The 25,590-nt window shown below is 40.0% G+C and overlaps 2 protein-coding genes across 7 annotated transcripts in view; one reads left to right on the top strand and one right to left on the bottom strand.

The window, feature by feature from the left end:
* Positions 1–1,143, top strand: part of LOC147017974 (SPARC-like) — an 83,939-nt gene extending 82,796 nt beyond the window's left edge. For 4 of the 5 annotated variants that reach the window (XM_085897109.1, XM_085897110.1, XM_085897111.1 and 1 more), the window contains one exon: positions 957–1,143. In XM_085897109.1, coding sequence (XP_085753235.1) covers positions 957–1,006 — 50 coding nt within the window. In that variant the 3' untranslated portion in view covers positions 1,007–1,143. The remainder of the gene's footprint in view (positions 1–956) is intronic. The other variant, XR_015062211.1, reaches the window with a different exon arrangement.
* Positions 1,144–10,616: 9,473 nt separating this feature from the next.
* On the bottom strand, positions 10,617–25,053 carry LOC147017975 (uncharacterized). Of its 2 annotated transcripts, XM_085897113.1 has the most exons (4): positions 24,917–25,053; positions 24,323–24,529; positions 17,551–17,629; positions 10,617–14,410 (listed from the first exon to the last, which is right to left on the bottom strand). In XM_085897113.1, exons 1-4 carry the CDS (start codon positions 24,966–24,968, stop codon positions 14,323–14,325), a joined length of 426 nt encoding a protein of 141 aa, XP_085753239.1. In that variant the 5' UTR covers positions 24,969–25,053; the 3' UTR covers positions 10,617–14,322. The 2 variants fall into 2 exon arrangements, with proteins under 2 accessions (XP_085753239.1, XP_085753241.1); XM_085897115.1 differs by lacking the exon at positions 17,551–17,629.
* Between the last annotated feature and the right edge of the window lie 537 nt (positions 25,054–25,590).

Below are 25,590 nucleotides of genomic sequence, written 5' to 3' on the forward strand. Positions count from 1 at the left end.
AGGGCGTACGGCCGCCTTATCCTCGCCGTAGAGCAAATGTGACTGAGTCACAAAAAATTCACACATATGATGTCATAGGTCACATGGTTTGGCAGACATATTGGATTGAAGAAAATATTAAATAAAGTTTTCTCTGGAACTGCTTAATCAATCGACGTGAAACTTCACAATTATGATCTAATACTGATAGGGAATGCATGTTTTAAATCTCAACTTTATCAGATGCATGGTCTGACAGCTACAATTATTTATTTTTTGATTTGGATTCTTTTTCATTTATTTATTTATTATTATTTTATATGTTTTGAAAAAGGTTCATTTGGCTGTGCTCATTTCAATGATTTGATAGTCATGTCAGCATGTTCCTTCACACAAACACAAACTTGTCTTCCTGTACACAAACACCACATGATCACAGGGTTTGAGTGTAGAGGAGTCGCAGTTGAAATGTGAATCCTTTCCAAGTTCCTCCTGATGACTTCACCTTTGCTTTATGCTTCTTCGGGATCTTTCTGATGACTCCAATCCAAGACTGTACCGATTTGGTCTTCCATTTGATTTGAGTTGAATTTATTTTAATCCCATTCTAAATTCAATTGAATAAAAATGAAAAATGTCTTGGGTCAGAGTCAGGTGTCCAATCAAAGCGGGGTTGCATTAAAGCGGGACGTCTTGGTACTCGGTCATCACTGCCAGCAGTTATAAAGTGGCAGTTCCAATTATGTCTCTTATTAATTACGTAAAACACCAGTACACAAATGCCACACAAAATACACCACACAAAACTACACAAACACCACACAAAACAAGTTCTGATGAGGGTCTTCAATCTCTGATTGCTCTTTTTCTTGTTTTATATGCAACCTTCTCCATGAGCCTTAGAAAATAATAACAAAGGCAGATGCCATCATTTCCAGAATATCACTGATTGAAATGATGTCTTCTTCCTGTCACAGCTGAGAAGATGGGCCCTCGTACTGATGCACAGGAAAGCATCGAAGAATGAGATCGTGGTGTGCAGCTACACGCCAGCAACATGGCATGAAATCTTCAATGTTTTCAGAAAAAATTGTTCATACATTTATTCATCCTGAAAATATTACCGTCTCGATAATTCAGTGAAATAAAGTCATATTACCATGACATTAGAAACACCTGTTTTTATTACCCTTGCCGGAGGAGAGGGTATTGTGTTTGGGTCCGTTTGTTTGTTTCTTGGTGAAAAAATGTTTTGGCCAAGTTTGTTGGTCGGTAGCGTTTGTCTGCTTGTCTGTTTGTCTGTCTGTTTCTCACACGATTTTTGGCCACAGTTTTCAAGCAATCGTTCTGAAATTTTTTGTCTGTTAGGTGACCGGCCAAGGAGAGCATTGCTAAAATTTGGTCAAGATCCGAATCCGGATCTGGATCTGAGAATTTTTAAAATGATTCTTCACTATTGAGAGATAGGGGTAAAAAAGATATATAGCACAATATTTCATAAGGTTGTGGATGGATTCCACAGAAACTTTATGGACAGGTTGGGTGTGTGACAAGGACGAATTATTTTAAAAAGTTTTGAAGATTTGAATCTGTATATGATAATTTTTTAAGTGATTCTTCACCATTGAGAGATGGGGCCAAAAATTATGTATTGCATGATGTCTCAAAAAGTTGTGGAGTAATGACAAAACTAGGTGGATGAGTTGGTTAAGTGACAAGAACAAGCCGATTCGATTTTGCTTAAGGTCCGTATTCAGATCTGACCCATCAGTGGGATACAAAATGTAAACTGTTCAGCCCGGTGGAGGTATGTGATCTACTGAGTGCATTCGTTATGACGTCATCATTACATATATCGAACGCTATATCTGATTAGTATGAAAAAAATTTTGGGTTATCTAGGGCTAAAATGGTTCACAGGAAAAAAAGATTGATGACGTCATCGGTCACGTGATTGGGCAGCTATATTGTTTTTTTTCCAAAAAAAACTTCAAATATGAGTGGCTGAACAGATCGAGGTGAAACTTTACACATGTGACTGCCTATCCATGAGGAACAAAACGGTCACACATATGATATCATAAGTCATATGGTTTGGCAGCCATATTGGATTTATCCTAAAACCTAAAAAAATCTTCTCCGGAGCAGATGGACAGATCAAGAGGATACTTCACACAAATGTTCCCCATGCTTTATGTGTATAAGTTTGTTAAGGAATAATTGACAGGTCACATGGTTTGGCAGCCATATTGGATTCAATAAAAATATTAAATAATGTTTTCTCTGGAACCACTTAATCAATCGAAATAAAACTTCAGGCTTATGATCGAGTCATGATGTGGAATACATGTTTTAAATTTAAACTTGATTGGACACAGAGTCTGGCAATCATAATTATTTATGTTTTTTGTGTGGGTTCTTTTTGATTTTTTCTTTGATTTTTTTTTTGTTGTTGTTATAAGGTTCACATGACTGTGCCTGGATAGGTTTGAGGGTAGAGGAGTAGCAGCTGAAATGCAAATCCCATCCAGGTTCCCTTTGATGACTTTATCTTTGCTTTTTGCTTGTTTGGGTTCCTTCTGACGATTCCAATGCAGGACTGTACCTATTTGGTCTTCCATTTGATTTGAATTGAATATATTTTCATCCCATTCTAAATTCAATTGAATAATAATGAAAAACGTCATGGGTCATGGTCAGGTGGCCAATCAAAGTGCGGTTGCATCAAAGCGGGATGTCTTGGTATCTGGTCATCACTACCAGCAGTTATAAAGTGGCAGTTCTAATTATGTCTCTAATTAATTAGGTAACACACCAGTACACAAATGCCACACAAAATACACCACATAAAAATAAACAAACACCACACAAAACAAGTTCAGGTGAGGGTCTGCAATCTCGGATTGCTCCTTCTCGTTTAATATGTGCGACAGAATGTAGAGAAAGAAAAGGGAGTGAAAAAATCAACGAGGAGGAAAATAAAAGAACAAAATGATCATGGTGCTCTCATTCTCCTGCACCAATATAATTTGAGGAAGACTTACTTTGTCTTGTTAAGCAGTTGCCAATAAACGAAAGCAATTGCTGGACCAACTTGGAATGTGGAGGAAGAGTCCAGAGACCAACAAGTCTGATGGGATGGTACAGAAGGTTATGACCTTATGCTCTATTACCTGCAACACGATCATCCTAAAAACCGAACTGTCAGCTTTTGGAACTGACTCCAATATTAATTTCAATGTTCCGATCAATATCCTTTGTTAATTTTCTCTCACAGCTAAATATGGATGTGGGAGACCCATCAACTGTCTTAAGATCTTTTCATTAACTTGTTATTTTTACACAGTGTCTGTGGTTTATGTCAGAGTGCAAAGAACCTGGAAGGTAGCATAATATCGTCTTTGATTTGACTTGTCTCAGTTCGCTTGTTTGAAAGAATCGAAGTAGATTGCTCGCAATTGAAGAAACAAGAGAGCCTTGTGCTCTCTCTCTCTCTCTAGTGCAGCCTGTGGATGCTGGTTGCATTATTGGTTGGGACGCGGCTATGCCGCTGATGCAGTGTCCCCCTGACCAGTACACTCGTGCTCATTTTGCCGACCTCGGAAGGATGACAGGCTGAGTTAACCTCCTGGTGTATTTGAATTCATCAGCCAACGGGCTTGAACTCAGGACCCTAGGATCTCAAGCCACCACCCTAACCACGAAGCCAACACCAGGCTTCGAGTTGTGCTAAAAAGAGCAGATCTACTAACAAGTGTACGGTACACGACAATTCCCAAAAGATACATCCAGATGGACATTTAATCAGCGCTTAAGGCTACAAGTCCTAGTTGACATTATTAGAGCCTGCCAGAGTAAGAAATCACACTCCATTCTTTGAACTCACTAAAACTTTAAAATATCAAGGGATTCCCTTGTGGGCCAAGGCCCTACAGATATGTGCACTGACCTCTGTCTGCACTGTCTAGCCCAGCTACAAACTATAAACTCGGCCAATTTCAATCTCAGCCCAACTACAAACTGTCACCTTGATGTTTCACAGGAAGGGCAAGGCAACAATGTGTGCTGTCCTCAAATGGATGTTAAAATGGACGTCCCATCTGCAAGCATTGGTTGGTGGACGTTAAAGATCCCACAGTGTCCTTTCATGAAGAGTGGGAGAGTTATCGCCAGTACCATGGAAAAATTCCAAATTCCTGCTCTGACCTCCTGCGTCAGAGTGGTTACCTGTCCAGGATTGTCACCTTTGAAATGGAAAGTTGCAATTTCCTTGCAAGATCAGACAGCAACACTTGCTTGCAGTGATATTTGTAATTGGTCATACACACACACACACACGCGCACACACACACACACACACACACACACACACACACACACACACACACACACACACACACACACACACACACACACACACAAAAACAGATTTCCATTGCCTTTCCAAAACAGATTGATCTATCCTCAAGTGTGCCTTTTTGTGAAAAAGCAAAGTACAGTGCATTCAGAAAGTATTCATGTCCCCTGATATTTTCACATTTTTGTTGTGTTACAGCCTGAATTAAAAATGGATTAAAATGAGATTTTTTTTTGTCACCAATCTACACACGATACCCCATAATGTGAAAGTGGAATTATTTTTTCCAAATTATTGGTAATTACCTTCGCATTCTGCGAAAGGTTATGTTTTGGTCGGCGTGTATTTATTTATTTGTTTGTAATCTTGTGATTCGTATAACTCAAAAAGTATTAAACCGAATTGCATGAAATTTGGTGGGATGATTGGTTATTAGCCAGGAAGCATTCGATTAGATTTTGGGATCGTTCGGGTCTAAGGTCAAGGTCACGAAAAGGTCAAAATCGTGTTTTTACGATAACACGGTCAATTTTTATTCAATTTGCATGCAACTAACGCCAAAATGTTCAGAATTCAACGCCTCATCTTGTGATATGCAATATGACACAATGACGCCCATACTCTTGTTACCGGTTAGGGGTCAAAGGTCAGGGGGGTCACGACCTTGAAAAATATGCGGTTTTTGTCATAACGCGGTCAATTCTTGTCCGCTTTACAAGAACCCAGCACCAAAATGTTCAGAATTTAATGCCCAATCTTATGACACAATGACGTCATAACACATGTCACCGGTTGGGGTAAAATGTCGGGGGGGGGGTCACGCCCTTGAAAAATATGCGGTTTTCGGCATAACTCAGTCAATTCTTATTCGATTTGCATGAAACCAGCATCAGACGAGATTACCTTCTCTTGTTGAAACGTTGTATTCACCGAGCTTGCGAGTGAAGACTCGCCAAAACGACGTGAGTTGATTGTTGTTTAGTCCGTAGCCCCCGAAAGTCGGGGGGGGTCATGACATTATAGATATGTGGTTTGTGTCATAAGACCATTCATATGAAACCAGTTCCCCACACTCATACCAAGAACAAAAAAAGTAGTGGCGGCAAAGGTATGCGCTCTATGAGTGCCCGTTCTAGTTAATAATGAAAAGCTGCAATGTCTTACATCAATAAGTATTCCACCTCTTTACTATGACACTCGAAATTGAGCTCAGGTTCATCCAATTTCCTTTGATCATACTTGAGATGCCTCATCAACTTGATTGGAGTCCACCTGTGGCCAATTCTGTTGATTGGACAAAAGTGAGAAAGAAACACACCATTCTATATAAAGTCCAACAGTTGGCAGTGCATGTCAGAGCAGAAACTCGACCATGAAGGCCAAGGAACAGTCCGTAGAACTCCGAGATAGAATTGTGAGGAGGCATAGATCTGAATAAAGGTGTAAAACAATTTTTAGGGTGTTGAAAGTTCCCAAGATCACAGTGAGCTTCACCATTTGGAAATAATATGGACTAACAACCCAATGACCACTCGGACAGAACTACAGAGTTCCTTGGCTGAGATGGGAGAACCTACCAGAATGACAAGAGTCTCTGCAGCACTTCACAAATCGAGGCATTATGGGAGAGTAGCCAGATGGAAGCCACTCCTCAGAAAAAGACACATGACAGCACACCTGGAGTTTGCAAGAAAGCACGTGAAAGACTCTGAAAGCATGAGGCAAAAATTATGTGGTTTGATGAGACAAAAATTGAACTTTTTGACCTGAATGCAAAGTTCTATGTCTGGTGGAAACCGAGCACATCTCATCTCCAATCTAACACCATCCCTACCACGATTCATGGTGGTGGCAGCATCATGCTATGGGGATGCTTTTCAGTGGCAGTGACTCAGAGACTTGCCAGAATAGAGGGAACAATGAATGGAGCCAAATACAGGCAAATCCTTGAGGAGAACCTGCTCCAGAATGCAAAAGACTTCAGATTGTGGTGAAGATTTACGTTCAAACAGGACAATAACACCAAGCATACAGCTTAAAATGTTCAATGTTCAACACCAAAGTTTCAATAATGTTCAACGCCAAAGCAACACTGGAATGGCTTCAGAACAACAACCTGAAAGTCCTTGAGTGGCCCAGCCAAAGCCCAGACTTGAATCCCATTGAGAATCTGTGGAAAAACTTGATCATTACTGTTCACTGATGCTGCCCATCTAATGTGATGGAGCTTGAGCAAATCTGCATGGAAGAATAGGAGAAAATCCCCAATTGCAGATGTGCAAAGCTGATACAGGCATACCCAAGAATACTCAAAGCTGAAATCACTGCCAAAGGTTCTTCTACAAAGGATTGACCCAGGTCGTTGTATACTTATTGACGCAAGACATTTCAGCTTTTCATTTTCAACGAACTTGTAAAAATTTCTAATAACATGTTTTCACTTTGTCATTATGGGGTATTTTGTGTAGTTCGGTAAAAAAAAATATTTTAATCAATTTAACATTCAGGCTGAAACACAACAAAATGTGAAAAAGTCAAGGGGTGTGAATACTTTCTGAATGCACTGTATGTCCATGGAAAAGGCACTCAAGAAAAATTGCTGGATCATCTCAGAATTTGAGGAAGATTACAGAATGTAACAAGTCCAACAAAATGGTTGGACTTGTTACTTTCAAAAAACAAAAACAAAATAGTTGGACTTGGTAGTACACTTATTCTTGAGCTGTCTAGTCTGAGTTTGATTTCTCACCTGAGTGTAAACTCTTAAGAACTGTGCTTTGTAGCCAAGGTGTTGTGCGCAAAGTGCACCAAACCTCGGATTGACTTCAAGCTGAGTTCCCATCTTCTTGCTTTGGGGAAGAGTAGCTGAGTTATCACCACCACTTTAATAATGCAGGAGCATTAGCTTGAACCTTCAAAACAAATATTAGAAAGCTGAAATTTTCAGGAGAGCTCCAGAAAATCATATTCATATCTATCATGCAAAGTTCCGCATGTTCAATACCGTGGCATTTTCAGTATTCAAGATGGCCACCATTGCAAATCGTGATAAACAAAAAAACACCAAAAATAAACCAATGTCACCCACAGGGTGACCGGTATCTTGCCAAAAGGTGACCATGTGTGACTTCTTTAAGGTCACACTGAGGTGAACAGAGCTGCTATCCACCAGGAGCGACTCCTTGAGGAATATCTGCCTACGAGAGATTCCGATGAGAATCGTTCTACAGAGTAACCATGAAAAATATGTTTTCCTCATAACGTCACCAAATGACGTCATAATGTCTCAAGCTTGACATATCTAGAAAGCACTCATCGAGGTGTTCAATTCGAGGTACTACACGAAATGGTTCCTAAAACTTGAAAATTTGACCTTGAGGTCAAATATGTTTGACCTAAGGCGTTAACCATGAAGGTCAAGGCCAATCGCCACCAAAAATTAATTAGCTGAGCGCCAGACCAGGAACTATAGTCCCATGAAGTTTGAAAACGATCCGATCAAAATTACTCAAAAAATAAGGGTTTCGTCGACTCCCCTGATTTGCGACAAAGTGACCTTGACCTTTGACCTTGACCTTCAAAATGTTATGCGCTGAAAGGGACCTCTATAGGCCTCTGATATGCGAAGTTACAAAAATTTCCAATGATAACTGTGCTCTGCATAATTTTTTATACGTGATTACAGACAAACAAAAAAAAAACATACAAGCTGACTAACATATCTTGCAAAAACTTCGTTTTGGCAAGATAAAAATGTCATAACTGCTCAACCTGAGGCATTCAAACCATGATGTTGGTGTATACATCCATGTTTGAGTGTATGCTGAATCAAATGTAGCCATAAAATATTGATTCTGAGTTCAGCTAATTCGCATAAATCCAAAATGGCCACCAACAAAACCAATAATCAGCTCTGAAAACATAAAATTTGCATTACTATACATAATTACTCTACACCATTGTCAACATACATGCCCTTCTATCACTGGTAGCACACATACAGAAAAATGTCTGCCTCCACAAAGCATTAAGATTTTCTGGTGATTATTTGGGCCAATGTATTTTATCAGTGATGAGCCAAAAAATATTTTAAACTTGAGTTTCCTTACATACATCTTTCGAGCTTAAGTTTCCTTCTATACTTACCTGATAGAGACTCACCAATATTACGCTCACCCACCTCCCTCGCTCGCTTGCCTTCCTGCTTCAAATTTTAAGTGGCTTCGCTGTCATGACCTATGCAAGGTTACGTGACACCACGTCGTGACCAGACCAAAATGGCGAGGTAATGATGATATTGTGATGCACTTGGGGTGCTCGGAGTGGAGGAAAAAAAATCTACTTATATAGTTTTTGTTGTTATCAGGCAGCATGATGTAATGTGACATTCTGAGTGGAATCCAAGGTGCCAAGATCACAGAGAAAAAAGTCTGAGGGGCTCAGACAGTCTGAGGGGAACCGAGTGGAAGCCAAGGTTACAAATGTCAATGTAAGGGAGCCACTGTGGATAAAATATTTTGCAATAATGCTTTCCAGCCTTCTCCTCCACAGGTTTTCACATCATGGCAGAATCATAGCGTCATGGCAGAGTTGTGTGGTATCCCTACATGTGGTAAACAGATCACATCTGATTGTGCAGAGGTTTGGGTGGGGCCTGAACTTTGTTCGTGGATAGATACATATTTGGTTATGTTTCGCAGGGGGACAGATGCAGCGTAACAGTGCAAGTACTTTTGCCATGTATCTCAATGGCCTGCAAATGAACATCCAAGCAGCTTATAGAGTTGTCGCCAAGTGGATAAGCACTCATATGCAAGCAAACACTCCAACGAAACTGTTGATGAGGACCGGCTGGCTTGGAAAGCCATAGCAAGATGATTGGTGATGGGACACACCGGCAAAAACAAAACCATCGCTAATTTCTTTAAATTTTCAGATTTTGACAGTTATTTAGTCCACGAGATCCAATCCTCAAATCCGAAATCATATTTTGATTGTAGACTTTAATTCACCCATGACAATCCAGAATGGAAAATAGCATCATATAATCCATGAAATCGCTCCAAGCTCCTAATTTGAAAACTTATAACACCAACAAAAATGATGTACACAGTGATTCACAAGTATGCAGATCAGGCATTCAATGATGAGTTAGGAAAGTGGAAAAAAAATTGAGCGGTTTATAGTTAGGAAACTGTTGCGGCCTGTTCCAAGTCAAGGTATTGTTTAGCTGGCCGAACAAAATGACGGCTGAAGACCCCAGTGAGCTGACAAAGGGCTGATCAAGATGGCATGCCACCATCTTGGTAAGGCTTATTTCGTTTTTTTTTGTGATGAGCACCACATAACTTATCCTCAAAAGGGGTGTTCAAATTTACCCAAACACCCAGTTTTCATTCATCTACTCCCTTGGAGTTCCCTTAGTATGAATGCTATATTTGGGGTCACTGGGTTTCATGGTTTTGGAGTGATGGAGGAGACACATTGACTGACTAACTGACATTTATTATTATTATTATAATAAAGTACAGTCGTACTCCATGTAGAGGGGTGTGTATATGTGTGTATTTATATGTATATATATATATATATATATATATATATATATATATATATATATATATATATATATATATATATATATATATATATATTGCATACAGCTTAAAGCATACAGCTGTATGCTTCACCGATTCACAAGAGTGGTGACCATGAACCCTTCTGCCACTGCAGTGCTTGCCGCAAGGGGGTCCTGACCATCAGGAGTTGCCAGCCATCCATCCACCCCATCTTGGCTTATATTACATAGTTAATGGAGGATTTTTGTGGAAATGCTTGTGTTCTTTTTCACTTGATTTTCTCTTTTTTACCTTACCATGTCATAATCACTTCATGCATTTATCTTTCACAAAATGGAGGCATGGATTTCCGTTTCAAATTGATATTGGTTTTATCACTATTGGTTGGCCTGTTTGGTACTTCCATCTAAACACATAACTCAATATGGGGAGATCCTATAACGTTAAATTCCATAAACTGTGTTGATTAGTTAATCATCTACTAAAGTCCTTGTAATTAATATAAAGATACACTGATGTCCCTGCAATCCCTGCATGTCCTTGTCCTGTTTGATACATATTATAAGTTCCACCATGGGGATAAAAAAGGAAAAAAATTGGAATCGTATGTGGAAATACAAGAGAGAAAATAAATGAAGTGAAAACAAAACAGCCATTGCTGACTGATGTCTCACTGGAGAGAAAAGAAATAAAATCACAAATTTCTATTGGTGTTGAAAAGTTTAATATACGACCCTCACAGTGCTTTTAGTGTTGTATATTCAGATAATGACTATAATTCTCATGTTGTACAGCAAAATAAACATTATTACACAGTGTAAATTCTCACCCATCCTCAAAGCATTCAAAACATTTTCCTTTCTCACAATCTTTTGCCTGCACATAGCACTTTGGACTGTTCATTCAACTGAATTGATACAACTGAGTAAACTAAACTTAGAACCTATGACTGAACCTGCTTTAAAATCCATTTCTTTGAAAAATACAATAACATCATATACAGTATATATATGTTAGAAAATTAATGTCTGGAATTAATTTATTTTGAAAAATTAATGCTGGTTCACTAAAGAGGGCCTATTAGAGGAGGAAGGGGGGGGGTGGTAGAGGGGTTGGGATGGTTCACGCGAACGATCGGACCCCCTTCACCCATTTGTGTTCTTCCTTTTATATATAATCTATCTATAATTCCAGCAATCTCTGTGTGTGTGCGTGCGTGTGTATGTGTGTGTGTGTGTGTGTGTGTGTGTGTGTGTGTGTGTGTGTGTGTGTGTGTGTGTGTGTGTGTGTGTGTGTGTGTGTGTGTGTGTGTGACCACCGTTTATCGACAACCACTGGTCCGATCTAATTTAAACTTGCCAGGAATATTGCTGGGGACCCGCGGATGTGCCTTTTCAAGGTTTGATATTAATCGAACAAGCAGTTCCCAAGTTACGGCCATTTATCTGTCAATCAATGACAGGACACGGTGCTATGACATCACGAATGACGTCACAATTGTTCCTATTTTTGTTTTCTTTTTTTGATATGATGTCACAATTGACGCTGGGACCTGAGTCTGTGCCTTTTCAAAGTTTGATGTCGTTCTTCTTCATCCGTTTCAGCTGCTTCCCAAGTGTTTCCCAAGGTTTGAAAGGTGTTTTTTCCCAAGGTTTGAATTAATTGTTCAAATTATTAATTAATCCCAATGTTTGAATTTTCCCAAGGGAAAAAGCTGTTTCCCAAGGGTTTGAAAGCTGTTTTTCCCAAGGTTTGAATTAATTGTTCAAATTATTAAATAATCCCAAGGTTTGAATTTTCCCAAGGGAAACAGCTTTTTGAAATTTTTTTTTTTTTTTTTTTTTGCATGTACGGCCACACACGAATGGGCAGCACGCACATACGGGTCTGTGTGTGTGTTTCTGTCTGCGACTGCTGTTTCTCGACCACCACTGGTCCGATATAATTGAAACTTGCCACGTATATTGCTGGGGACCTGAGTATGTGCCTTTTCAAGGTTTGATATTAATCGGACAAGTGGTTCCCAAGTTATGGCCATTTATTTGCCAACCAATGACAGGACACGGTGCTATGACATCACGAATGACGTCACAAATCCTTTTTTTGTATGATTGACGTCACAATTCTTCTTCTTTTGATATGACATCACAATTGACACTGGGGACCTGAGTATATGCCTTTTAAAGGTTTGATATCGTTCTTTTTCATCCATTTCAGCTGCTTCCCAAGTGTTTCCCTAGGTTTGAAAGCTGTTTTTTTCCCAAGGTTTGAATTAATTGTTCAAATTATTAATTAATCCCAAGGTTTCAATTTTGCCAAGGGAAACAGCTGTTTCCCAAGGGTTTGAAGGCTGTTTTTTCCCAAGGTTTGAATTAATTGTTCAAATTATTAATTAATCCAAATGTTTGAATTTTCCCAAGGGAAACAGCTGTTTCCCAAGGGTTTGTAAGCTGTTTTTTCCCAAGGTTTGAATTAATTGTTCAAATTTTTAATTAATCCCAATGTTTGAATTTTCCCAAGGGAAACAGCTGTTTCCCAAAGGGTTGAAAGCTGTTTTTTCCCTAGGTTTGAATTAATTGTTCAAATTATTAATTAATCCCAAGGTTTGAATTTTCCCAAGGGAAACAGCTTTTTGAAATTATTAATTTTTTTTTTGCATGTACGGCCACACACGAACGGGCAGCACACACATACGGGTCTGTGTGTCTGTCTGCGACCGCTGTTTCTCGACAACCACTGGTCCGATCTCATTGAAACTTGTCAGGTATATTGCTGGGGACCTGAGTATGTGCCTTTTCAAGGTTTGATATTAATCGGACAAGTGGTTCCCAAGTTACAGACATTTATTTGCCAACCAATGACAGGACACAGTGCTATGACATCACGAATGACATCACAAATCCTTTTTTTTGCACGATTGACGTCACAATTATTCTTCTTTTGATATGACGTCACAATTGACACTGGGGACCTGAGTATGTGCCTTTTCAAGGTTTGATATCATTCGTCTTCATCCGTTTCAGCTGTTTCCCAGGTGTTTCCCAAGTTATGGCCATTTATGATACGGTTGGTCCGATCTAATTGAAACAATGCTCCAATACAGTCATCGTTTACGAGAGCGAAGGAAAAAAAAACTGCACGTACGGGCACGCAACTACGGGCACGCAACTACGGGCCCGCACCTACGGGCCCGCACTAGTAATAATAAAAATAATAATAACATGTGTTTTAAATATCCATTCCATGAAAATCATAATTACAGCTGCCAACCTTTTTACTTGTTTCAATAGCAATGGGTTTCCCTTTTATAATGTGAATGCATTTTGTCCATTTCAGGAAGAACATGGGGAGCTATATTATATTTGCGGAATGTAGGTTTATCCCCTTACCCACAATGCTTTGGGTGTTATTCATTCATTTTGTATGCATCTTGTGGCTGCTGGTTGCATCTTTTCTGGGAGCACGGCTGTGCTGCTGATGCAATGCTGATAAGCATTTAAGATCCCTCAGTGTTTTTCTTAAAGAGTAGGCGAGTTATTGCTGACAGCCTGACACCCTGTACAAATCACAAATTCTTGCCCTGACTGACTAATGGGAAGGCAAGCATTAACCACCTAACATAACCCTTGCCAAGGGACTGCTTCAGCAGCACCAAAAGGTCTGAAAGTATGGGATGATGATGATGATGATGATGATGATGATGATGATGATGATGATGATGATGATGATGATGATGATGATGATGAAGAAGAACACAACAAAAACGAGTTTTTCTTGCATTACATATTATCAATAAATATGTACAATATACTTATGACACAAGCAAAATGGCTGCGTTTTTACCCCAACATTCCTTTTCCTTCCCCTTCACCTCTACTTTCCTCATATCCTCTTGTCTTTCCAAAACTATGATCTCATTTTCCTCCTCTGAATTATCTCCTCTTTCTAATTCCTTTTCCGATTGTATTGCTCTCAAACACCCTTTCATTTCCTTTTGCACACTTGAATATTTAGTAAGAGATCATTTTTACAATTTTTCAAAAAAAAAATAATAATAATCACCTTTAAGAATCCCCATTAGGTTAAACAGTCCAAATAATAATTAAACAAGCCAAATGTCACAAGCAATGCATCAACAGATTAAACAAATGTATCTCCTAAAATAGTGAGAAAGAGAAAACTGAATCGGTCAAATATAGCTAAGAAGACAAGATTATAATACATCAGTGAAAAATTAATTTCAAAAGAGATAGACGAGGAATAAATTTCAGCAGATGCTAGCTGATTCAATAACCTTAAGTTGTCAATAATTACACTGAAGCACACTGTTCATGGAGAAAGATTACTTAAATCATGAATACACACCAATAGCGTTCGTGTACATTCACCCTATTTGTTTCAGAATCCTTATTCAATATCACCAGCATATAGAGGGTTTGCAAAGTTACTCCATGGTCGGCCACTGGGTCCTGCGTTCCATCCGTAGAACTTGGACCTTTGTAAACACACACAAAACAGTTACAAATACAGTCACATAACAATCCATGTAAAGATGAGCACCATCACTAATAATGCTCAGAATTTTTCTTCCCTTCTGTTCAGAGATAAGGATTGACCCTCCAATTTAGCTTGGAGCAATGGTCATATTTCAATTTAGCACAAAAAAAATTAAATTTCCATCATTGATTAAAAGTAAGGATAAGAGTGAAAGTATAAAGGTGCATACTGGGTTAAATTTTTGAATGCAGTCAATTATTATGGTAAACAGATTTATTCCATGAAATAGTTATTTTATTGAAAATCCATGATATCAGCACCACCTGCCACACCTGTTGCTCAAGGCTGTTGCAGCCGATTTAAATGCAGCAAATTATTGCAGCAGCATGGAAGCTCTCAAGTTCCATATTATGCTCAAATATGGATGAATATCTGAACAACAACACCCTTGTGCAAATGTTCCACAAATTCCAATAGGATGCCTATTAGCATCATTTCAGGAATAGTTTTCTCCCATTTCAAAAACTCATGGAGTGCTGCGCTGCACCAAGAAAAAATTCATTGCCAATAGCAAATCATGACTCATATGGAGAACTTGCTCAAAATAGACAACATTATAATTGAAATACAAGGAAATTGCCCTCATCACATAGCAGAGAGGTCAGGGACGTCTCCATTTTTTTACCGCATCTTCTCCGTTCTTGCTCCCTTTGCTTTCTTTCTTTCTCAGATCCTCCACAGCTCCACCGGCATGTACCCATTACTCTTGGTAGACCTCCTGTTTAAACTCACCAAACGCAGGCTTACTGCACACTTAAACTCTTGTTCCTTTGTCCCATTTGGTGAACCATCTTACTGACGCTGTGCAATAACACTCTTCCATCGAGGGTTTCAAGCAGAAATCGAGTGGTGTGTTGCTTCACTCATTAACCCGACCGAACCCTAAACGTCATGCGATAAGGGTGCTGACCTGTGGCTGAAGGTCACCATCGGGATAGAAAGAGTGAACAGAAACAGAGGCTCTTGCTGTTCATCCAAAGGTGCTGGGTAGAAGAATGCATTGCTGAGGAGTTCAAAGATGCTATTATAGTGACCATCTACAAAAAGAAAGGTGACTGACTCGACTGTGGTAACCATAGAGGAATCTCCCATCTTTCCATTGCGGGCAAGGTAATGGCCAAAATAGTCCAGAAACGCATCGAAAAACTGATAGCGTTAACCTTCCTGAGAACCAACGTGAATATAGAGCCAATAATTCCACAACTGACATGATACTTACCTGGGTTAGCTGCAGGAGAAGGCCATTGAATAACACCAACCGCTGGATTTAGTCTTTGATTATTTTACAAAGGTTTTTGACTCCATTGATAGGGTGACACTTTGGGAGGTTCTTTCCTGATTTGGCCTCCTGAGGAAGATAAATAACTGGTTCAAAGCTTTCACGACAAAAGAAAGGCCACAGTCAGCTCTGGGGATGAATGCAGTGACCCATTTTGGTGTCAATCCATGGTGTGAAGCAGGGTTGTGTGTGCCCTACCCTTTTTGCATTATATTGACTGTCGTGTTGAGGGCAACTGAATACACACAACTTGGTGAGGTGTTCTTAAGAAACAGCTGTGATGGTGGCCTCTTCAATCTCAGAACACTCAAAGCTGACACCAGGTACACAAAAAGTTAATTAAGGAACTGTTCTATGCTGATGACACTGCACTGCTGTCTACCAACCTGATAGATATCAAAAGGTTGCTAAACATCTGCAAGGCTGCATCCACCTCTTTCTGTCTCTCAATATATGTGAAAAAAACCTGAAATGCTTTTTCAGCCCTCACTAAATACTCCTGCAGTCGAGACACCAAAAGTATTCCTGAATGGAGAAGCGCTCAAGACTGTACATATAACTTCACCCACCAGGGCAGTACTGTCACAGATACCAACTCTCTTGATGCTGAAGTCACTAAGCATGTACAAGCAGGATCTTCTGCCAACAGCCAATTTTAAGACCACGTTTTGGTCTCGGCATGACATCAAGGCTTCTACCAAGTGCAAACTCTATCAAGCTGTGGAACTAACAATACTCTTGTATTGACTGTTTGAATATCTCCACTCTCTTTTCAATATCTCCAATAGTCCTCCACTCACTACCGAAGACACGCAAATAAGTTCAACACAGTTCAAAATGACCCCTTATGCAAGACATCAAGTGGCATGACAAAATGACAAACTCAAAGGTGTTGAAAATGCTGAAATCACTCAGTGCAGAAGCCCTTATCATCTGACAAACATTTGTCAGATGATGATGATGATGAAGACAACAAAAACGAGTTTTTCCCTTTAACCCTTTCCCTTTTCTCTTTCCCTTTAACCAGACTCCATTGCACTAGATTGGCCATGTCGTGAGAATGGAAGATGATCAGCTCCTAAAGGTAGCTCTGTACGGAGTAGTAGCACATCAAGCCTGGTGTTGGCTTGGTGGTGAGGGTGGCGTCTTGGGATCCTAGGGTCCTGAGTTCAAGCCCAGTTGGCTGCTGAATTAAATACACCAGGAGGTTGACTCATCCTGTCATCCTTCTGAGGTCGGTAAAATGAGCACCAGCGTACTGGTAAGGGGGACACTGCATCAGCCCAACCAGTGATGCAACCAGCAGCCACAGGCTGCACGAGAGAGAGAGAGAGAGAGAGAGAGAGAGAGAGAGAGAGAGAGAGAGAGAGAGAGAGAGAGAGAGAGAGAGAGAAGCACATGGTACATGTTTCAGAGGAGAGAAGAAACTCTGATTTAAGGATGTTTTGTTGAGTCACCTGCTTATGTCAAATATCTCAATTACTGAATGGAAGCAGTAATTGCTATAACGCAAATCCTGGCAAGCCTTACTCTCTGCCATCCCAAAACTTGTGGACACCAAGAGAAAGCAAGAAAGCAGGAGAGTTGGAGAAGGCAGTTTTTGCCCCGGCACCTTGATTTGCCCCTTACATGGCAGGAAATTTGTAAACAGAGCTGGTCTTGCTGCTCATTGTCGATTCAAACACAGGTCAGTATACTCTCCAGTCTTCGTCGACCCTCCACGGATGGCCGATGATAATTATGTTTCTTTGCTCATTAACCTGACCGAACCCAAAACGCTATGTGATAAAGGTACTGACCTGTAGCTGAAGGTCACCGTCAGGATAGAAAGAGTGAACAGGATGATGCACACGAGCACTACAAGGCCCAGCACTGCAACTGTAAGTCCCAAAACAGAACCAGTTGGAAAGCAACAGAAAGGCTAAAAGCACCAAATACTGTTTCCAGCAAAATAAACCCAAAGGATTATCATCAATGTATATATGCATGGATCGATGTAGTTCATGTTTATATTTCATGATGTGTCCTCTTCTAATTTATTTATATTCACGATAATGAAAAAAAAAAAGCACTTAAAACGAGAGTTCGTAGAACATTACCCCATGCAGTCTTGAGAAAAAGGACATGGGAAGAGTTTTTTTTAACTATTGCCTTGCATTTCCGAGCACGATCTATGTTTGTTTTGCTCGTGAACTTTGATTATGACATGATGGTAGCCATACAAAACAGAAGGGAGAAATAGAACAGTCCATAGGTAACGATGCCCCACTGATTTGAAAAAAACACAAAGCTAGTGAGTCATTCAGAATATGTCATTTAATGCTTCCAAATCCCACACTTCACACACTCTAGCTATAAAGACCATATTCCTAACCCTCCAGTTTAGTTCTGCCATAAGTCTGGAAGTGGTGCAGTCATTGGAGATTCTTGGAAAACAATCTGTCATGACATTTTCTAAGTTGATCACAATTACAAGCTGCCCTCTAAGGCTAGGCAGTGGCACCTTATAATTGTCTGCAGAGCTAAGCCATTCCTCAGCCATGATAGCCTCAATCCACAGTGAAATGGTCCGTGGGATGGTGCCACTGGAGTTCACCTTGTGCCCCTGGAAGCAATTGAATCCAAGACACTGAGGCTAGAGTTACTCAACAGGGAGCTGAGGGGTGAGGCCAAGTCCTTGCCTACTACAGACAGGTTGATGACTTAGTATTTTTCTATCACATAATTTCTGGTTTTGCTATATCTGTGCTTTTTGCCAATTGTCCCTCATGATGTCAACCAGACTCACTAGGGAATTGGAATTGCTTTCCTTGATCAGTCCAATCATGTTATTTTCTCCAATCCATTGAATGACAACCATTATTGCAAATCTTTACTATTGTCATTGACTCCCTCCTCTCCTCTTCTCTCCACCACATTCTTCCTATTTACCCTGTTTATCAGCTCTTCCTGTCTGCTTCCATGTACCTTGTTCGCTGTCAGCATCTTTTGGTTCCCTTATCCTGTATATGCCCTTACTAGTTGTGCTCTGTGTGTGTACAATCCTTCCCCATTTCTCCATATTTCCTAGTAAACCAATTCGTTCTGCTTAATTTAACCAGACTTGGTGGCATAATAGTCAGAACATCGACTCTGAGTCTGGGAGGTCAACAGTTGATACTCCAGCCAAGTCATACCAAAAACTTTAAAATAGTATGTGCTGCTTCTTTGATTGATGCACAACATTTTAAAAGGATACAGCATGGCCAAACAACCATAAGTTTGCAACACCAGTGCAGGATTTGATGGACCGAATGGCAACACCCTGAATTTAAATTCCTTGCTAGTGAACTTGTATTATTATTGCTGAGTCAACTTCACCTCCTGTCATTCAGCTCTTCCATGAGCCTCAATTTCTTCTTCTTTTTACCTGCAACATGTGGCAGGTGTACAAGAGCTCTGCGTTGTTGCTCTTGTTGTTGTCATATCATTGTTGATGTTGTTGTTGTTGTTGGAATTTTTGTTGGTGGTCGATTTTTGAAATGTGCACCCATTGGTCGGACAGGTGCCGGACTACACCCACATTGGTCGCTTGACTCCACCCACCATGGCACCCAAACAAAATGATATGGCCAAAATCTTGGTTTTCTGGTGGGCCGAACACATTGGATTACTGCTGATGATACACTGTCTGGGTTTGTTGCATCAGATTTCCATTGGCCTTGTTTTGGTTGAGTGTTAATCGCAACGAGGTACCCTGAAAAATCTAATCATACGTCGAATAAAAATTATAAGTAAGATTTAATCAAGCCTGTATGCACCTCACTAAAAAAATAGCATTACATAATTTTTGAACGACCCCATATTGGAGTTAAAGCATCCGTGAGCATGTGACGATTCAGCTTGTTTTGATATAACCGTGGCGGAGGCTAACATGGATGGGAGGCGTCAGGTTAATATTTTAATATCACATTAAATGTGTGTTTCCCAATCACGTTTTCATCTTTTAAGATCGCTACAAATGTGCATTTCCCAATCTGCCCATTACCAGATTTTTAAAGCCAAATCACTCATGCTTAATCGTGAAGTCCCAAACCTTGAATGACCATGTGCAGGTTTTTATGAACAAAAGGTGTATTACAACAAAGAGAGACAGTGAGAGGGAGGAAGAAAAGGAGAGGAAGAGAGGGGCACACACACACACACACACACACACACACACACACACACACACACACACACACACACACACACACACACACACACACACACACACACACACACACAACTGAGGTAACATATATAAAGTAAATCCCCTGTTCGGAATCACTATGAATCTTATCTATCTCATTTATTCATCCACATGGGAACAGGTGACAGACATGTCTCTTCTTCTCCTCATCTTCACTTTGTAAGGGGTGAGGTTCGATGGCATCATGCTTCTGCCCTGCCTTGACCACGATACTCCTCCACCTCCCTCTGTCATCAAGGCTACTCTCTCCACTCTCCAACCCCCACCTCCTTAGGGTATATCCTCACACAATCCTCCCATTTCAACCGTGGTCCACCTCATTTCCTCCTACCTTGTTCCCTCAACCTATCCGACTCTTCGCCATTCTCTCTTCCCCCATCCACACCAAGTGTCCAGCCCATCTCAGCTGGCATTTTACCAACCCCTGGTCAAGCTCAAATGCACACCAATCTCCTCCCTTAGTTCATCCATCCTCGTTCTATGTACCATCTTCACTCCTACAATCCACCTGACAGTTGTTCGCACAAAACTGCAGCCCCTGGTGTTGTCTTTCTGTCAGCACCACCGTCTCCAGACCATAAAAGGTAGGCCAGCGTTACACATGATATCAGAAGCTTCCCTTTTCCCTTTCAATTTTCTTGATATCTTTATGTCTGCCATTACTCCCTCCACCCTCCTCCATGCATTCACAACCACCTGAATCCTCCTCCGCATCTCTGCCTCAGAGTTACCATCCCCAGTCACTGTTCCTCCCAGATACTCAAACCCTCCCAGGCTCTTTCTAAAAGTTCCTCCCAGGCTCTATCTAATCTTATTGATTCACATTAGAACATGGGACAGACACGGTTCTACCTAATATTATTCATTCACATGTGAAAACATGACAGACAAGGCTCTATCTAATCTTGTTCATTCACATGTGAAAACGGGACAGACATGGCTATGTCTAATGTTATTCATTCACATGGGAACACAGGACAGACACCGCTCTGTCTAATTTTATCCATTCACAGGGAACATGGAAGAGACACTGCACAATGTTAATGAGACAGATTGAAGAATGCAAGCTAAGCTGTTCAACAGCAAGGATGAGGGAGTTGAGTGCCAGAGAAGGCGAAAAAGAGATATATATATATATATATATATATATATATATATATATATATATATATATATATATATATATATATATATATATATATATATATATATATATATATATATATATATATATATATCTATATATCTATATATATATATATATATATATATATATATATATATATATATATATATATATATATATATATATATATATATATATATATATATATATATAGTGTCATAGACTGGGACCAATGTGCGGTCATTGTTGTTTTAAATAGAATCCAAAATGTAACGCCATGGCACCTTTTCTGTCCAACAGCTAATGCGAGAAGACAGGCCCCCATCTTAATCACCATCCAGGGCACAGCATGCTAATTGATGAAAAATCCTGCTGGCAAAGCAACAGTCTGACACTCTATTGGCAAACTAACAGGTTGGGAAATTGAACGCAAACTAACCAGCTGATCTATAGGTAAGTGCATTAACTACTGCAGCTCAAAAGTAAGCACAATGCTATCTATAAGTAGAGCGCATACCTGCACCATGCAATGCTTGATCCAGCAGAACATATCGGGGGAAGAATTTTTTGAAATATCATGCTATATATATCGTTTTTTGCCCTACCGGGCGTAGTGGCGTGCGCCTGTAATCCGGCGACTCGGAGGGTTGGGTTGGAGGATCGCTTGAGGACGGGAGCTCAGTGTTGGGCCGCGCTATGAGAGGGTGTAGGGCAGCCCGGAATCATGGCGAAACCCAATCCTTATCCCTGTGTCGTAAGAGGCGACCAGGTTTGCGTCAGGAAGGGCATCCGGCGTAAAACCTATGCCAAATCAGTATGCGGATCATAACGGATGATCGGCTGTGGCGACCCCTAACGGGAGCAGCCGAAAGACGAACAACAACATATCGTTTTTTGCCCTATCACTCAATGATGAAGAATCACTTTAAGAATTTTTTTTAAAAACCTTATCTAGATCTGGATTCAGATCTTCACCAAAATCCAATCAATTTGTCCTTGTCACACACCCAACTAGCCCACCAAATTTCATCCAAATCTGTCGATAACTTTTTGAGATATCCTGAGAACAAACAAACAAACAAGAACAAGACGTCGTGCAGAGCATGGTACTTGCAAAATCCACCCCACTCTCCAAAGGTTGTCATGGATTCATCAACTTCTCCATTTCATTAAGATTAAAATTGACAATCTTAATCAAAGCTCAGGTCAATTGGATGAAAATTGATTCTTTTCCAGATTGAAATTGATGATTTTGGAAGTTTGACTTTGAGTTAACCTTTGACCTTTTGACCTCAAAAATATTTAGCTTCCCAATTCAGTGATGCAAATCTTGTTTAAATTTCTTGTTTAAAAGTCAATCGGATGAAAAATGACGATTTTTAGAATTTTGACCTCAAGAAGACCTTTGACCTTTGAAACCCTTTGAAACCAAAATCAATCAAGAGGCTTCTCAGTTGAGACTTCCTTTCTGACTTGGTAAAGTTTCATGATGATCGGTTTAAAATTGTGACCAGTTGGCACTAAACAAAAAAACAAACAGACAGACAGACAGACAGACAGAATAACGCATGCAACCAACCAATATACTTGAAAAAATTTCGATTTTTGCAAGTAACAAAGACAGACAGGGGTGAAAAAATAATCTCCTTCCACCTTTGATGGTGGAGATAAAAACATGAACAAAAAAAATAATTTACTCAAATGTGGAGGTACCTCCACCACCTTATATTTTCACCCCTGTCTGTCTGTCTGTCTGTCTGTCTGTCTGTCTGTCTCTGATTGTCTGTGAACAGGATATCTCAAAATCTTCTGGACGGATTCAGAGGACATTTGGTGGAGAGGTTGGGTGTATGACAGGATGAAATGATGAGATTTTGATCTGGATGCAGATACCAGTTGAAGATATGGATGCGGAAACCAGAATTTTTAAAGTGATTCTTCATCATTGAGAGATCGAGCCAAAAACGATATTGAGCATGATATTTCAAAAAAGTTATGGACTTATTCGGAAAAAAAAAACGGAAGAAGATTCGGAAGAATCACGATAAGAATTCTCGGATCCGGATTCAGATCTTCACCAAAATCCAATCAATTCTTCCTCGTCACATACCCAACCTGCCCACCAATTATGTCTAAATCCGTCCACAACTTGAGATATCCTGCTATTTGTCGTTTTTGGCCCGATCTCTCAATGGTGAAAAATCACGAAAAAAATTCTCATATCCAGATCCGGTTTCGGATCTTCAGCAAAATCCAATCATTTTGTTGGTGTCACATACCCAAGCTCTCCTCCAAATTTCGTCAGAATCCGTCCCCACAACTTTTTGAGATATCCTGTTCACAAACAGACAGACAGACATACAGACACGGGGTGAAAACATTACCTCCCATCCAGCTTCGGTGGCGAAGGTAAAAAAGAATACTAAAGTATGTCACTTATATATTTTTTTAACTTTCGTATTGTTGGTTTTGAGGAAGGTAATGGCAAACTACCCAGCATAACCGCTGACACGATGACAGACAGCATCGATGGTCTGTAAAGAGAACAAGGCATTGATGATGATAATTGTTGGTCGGTACACTTTGAAATACACATGATCCGGCCTGCACACATAAGCCTTAAGTGCTTGAAAGTGAAAGCACCACTAACTATAGCAATTGCCGAGGGTTGACTCAAGACTAACGTTTTGACCACTGAGTCGTTTTGATCCGGGAATGTGTGAGTAAATCACACCAGGTGTTAAATATTCGTGAGCAAGGAGGGGGGAGACAGGAACGTAGTGGCTGTTGGTTGGAGAAGGTGAGGGGGCATAATGTACATATCATACGAAAGCAAACTCCAATTGGATGCTCAACACAGGATATTGAGCCTACTATATTGGCATAAAAAGAGAAAGTGAATTTGCAAAGCTGTTCATTCTTCTACACACACTGTCTTGATCATTTGAGAATTGCAAGTTCAACTTCAAGGACGATACAACATTCGGACTATTGTTTGCGGGGATTTGTTTGCAACACTGTATGAGAGTAACTGATGTTTTGCCATGCAGTACAAAGACATTCCACCAAATATTTCTTTCCAACTCTCCAATCCGAGCTAACATGCAACGATTCTGAAACATTGCAAGCCATTGCTATTTGATCATAACGTTGCAGGAATGTTGAATGTTATCTGGGCTCATTGTTATCAAAAACGTCAATGGAATCGTTTTACCTGCGTTCGGTCTGTCAGGGTTAGCATCAGATGATGGTGATGTCGCGTTCCTGGAGAATCCAGTCGTTGTCTGTGCAGGTGAAGCAGGTGAAGTCACGCTGGTGGAAAAGGAGAATGAAACTTCCTCTTCAGTCGTGCTGCTTTTAATGTCGGGCACGGTTGGGCTGATTGATTGTGATCTTGGAGAGGTCAAATCAACCATGCCACCTGTTGTGATGGGATAAAAGGTTAAAGTGCTGACAGTGTTTTCATTTTCTGTTGTGGCAAGCTAATCATTATTTATAGACAAAATTTTTTATAAAGCTATACAACATCATTTCTCCAACAGATGTCGTTGTCACAGTCCTTGAATCACTTTTGCTTAAAATTTTTTTTTTAATTACCCTCACAATAATCTCCAGCGATTTCTCCTAGGATCTGATCCGGATCTCATAATATTCTCATCAGATCTCATGAGAAATCCATTAGAGGCGTTTGCAATGGAGAAACACATTAGTCAAAAACTATAATAGAACAGCAACATTGTAAACAGCAAGGTATGGCTACAATTATCGAAGTAATAACACGAGAGAAAACAGGCCTGTTTATAGGTACCTTTGCTGGTAAACAGTACAAGAAAGCACAGAAGTGCAGACAGCATGGCCATGGCATTTGGAAGTATCGGAATGGCAGCGTTATGATCTTTGCCCCCACTACGACGACGCAATCATTCTACCTTGAACTCATGTGCATAAATGTTTAATCCACCATTGTGACGTGTCGCTTTCAAAAAAACCGAAACTTTCCTTCTTTCCCAAATGAGAAATGGTCACATTGAATCATACAGCAAAATATTTGAAAGTCTGATGTGCAGATTCAATCTTCATCTAGAAATATTATTATGTCTGTGAGGACTTTTTAAATTCCCAATATTTATCTCCAGATAACACTTATCTATAAGTTACGACTCCTCCCAGGAAGGAGTGCCTGCCAGAAATGCTCCACACTTGCACTAGTTATATAAACACTACTTGAAAAGTTTTCATAAAAGGAAAAGGATTATGCAGAATCTTTAAATTTTAAATGATATCTCTCAAATCTTACAAAATCCACAGTTTCAACTCGTGTAGAAGTTGCTCATCTCAATGTTGGTGCCAGAGAGCATTTAATGAATGAAGCTATTTGGCCTCACATGGCACAATACCCACGAAAGGGGGAGAGGAAAAGGACCACAGCCAATTTGGATGATGAGGTAACATTCTGTGTCATATTAGCCCATGTAACTCCAG

This window comes from Eptatretus burgeri, chromosome 10, assembly GCF_056783735.1.
Source record: "Eptatretus burgeri isolate ZD-2024b chromosome 10, Ebu_testis_v1, whole genome shotgun sequence".
In the NCBI taxonomy this organism is placed as follows: domain Eukaryota; kingdom Metazoa; phylum Chordata; class Myxini; order Myxiniformes; family Myxinidae; genus Eptatretus; species Eptatretus burgeri.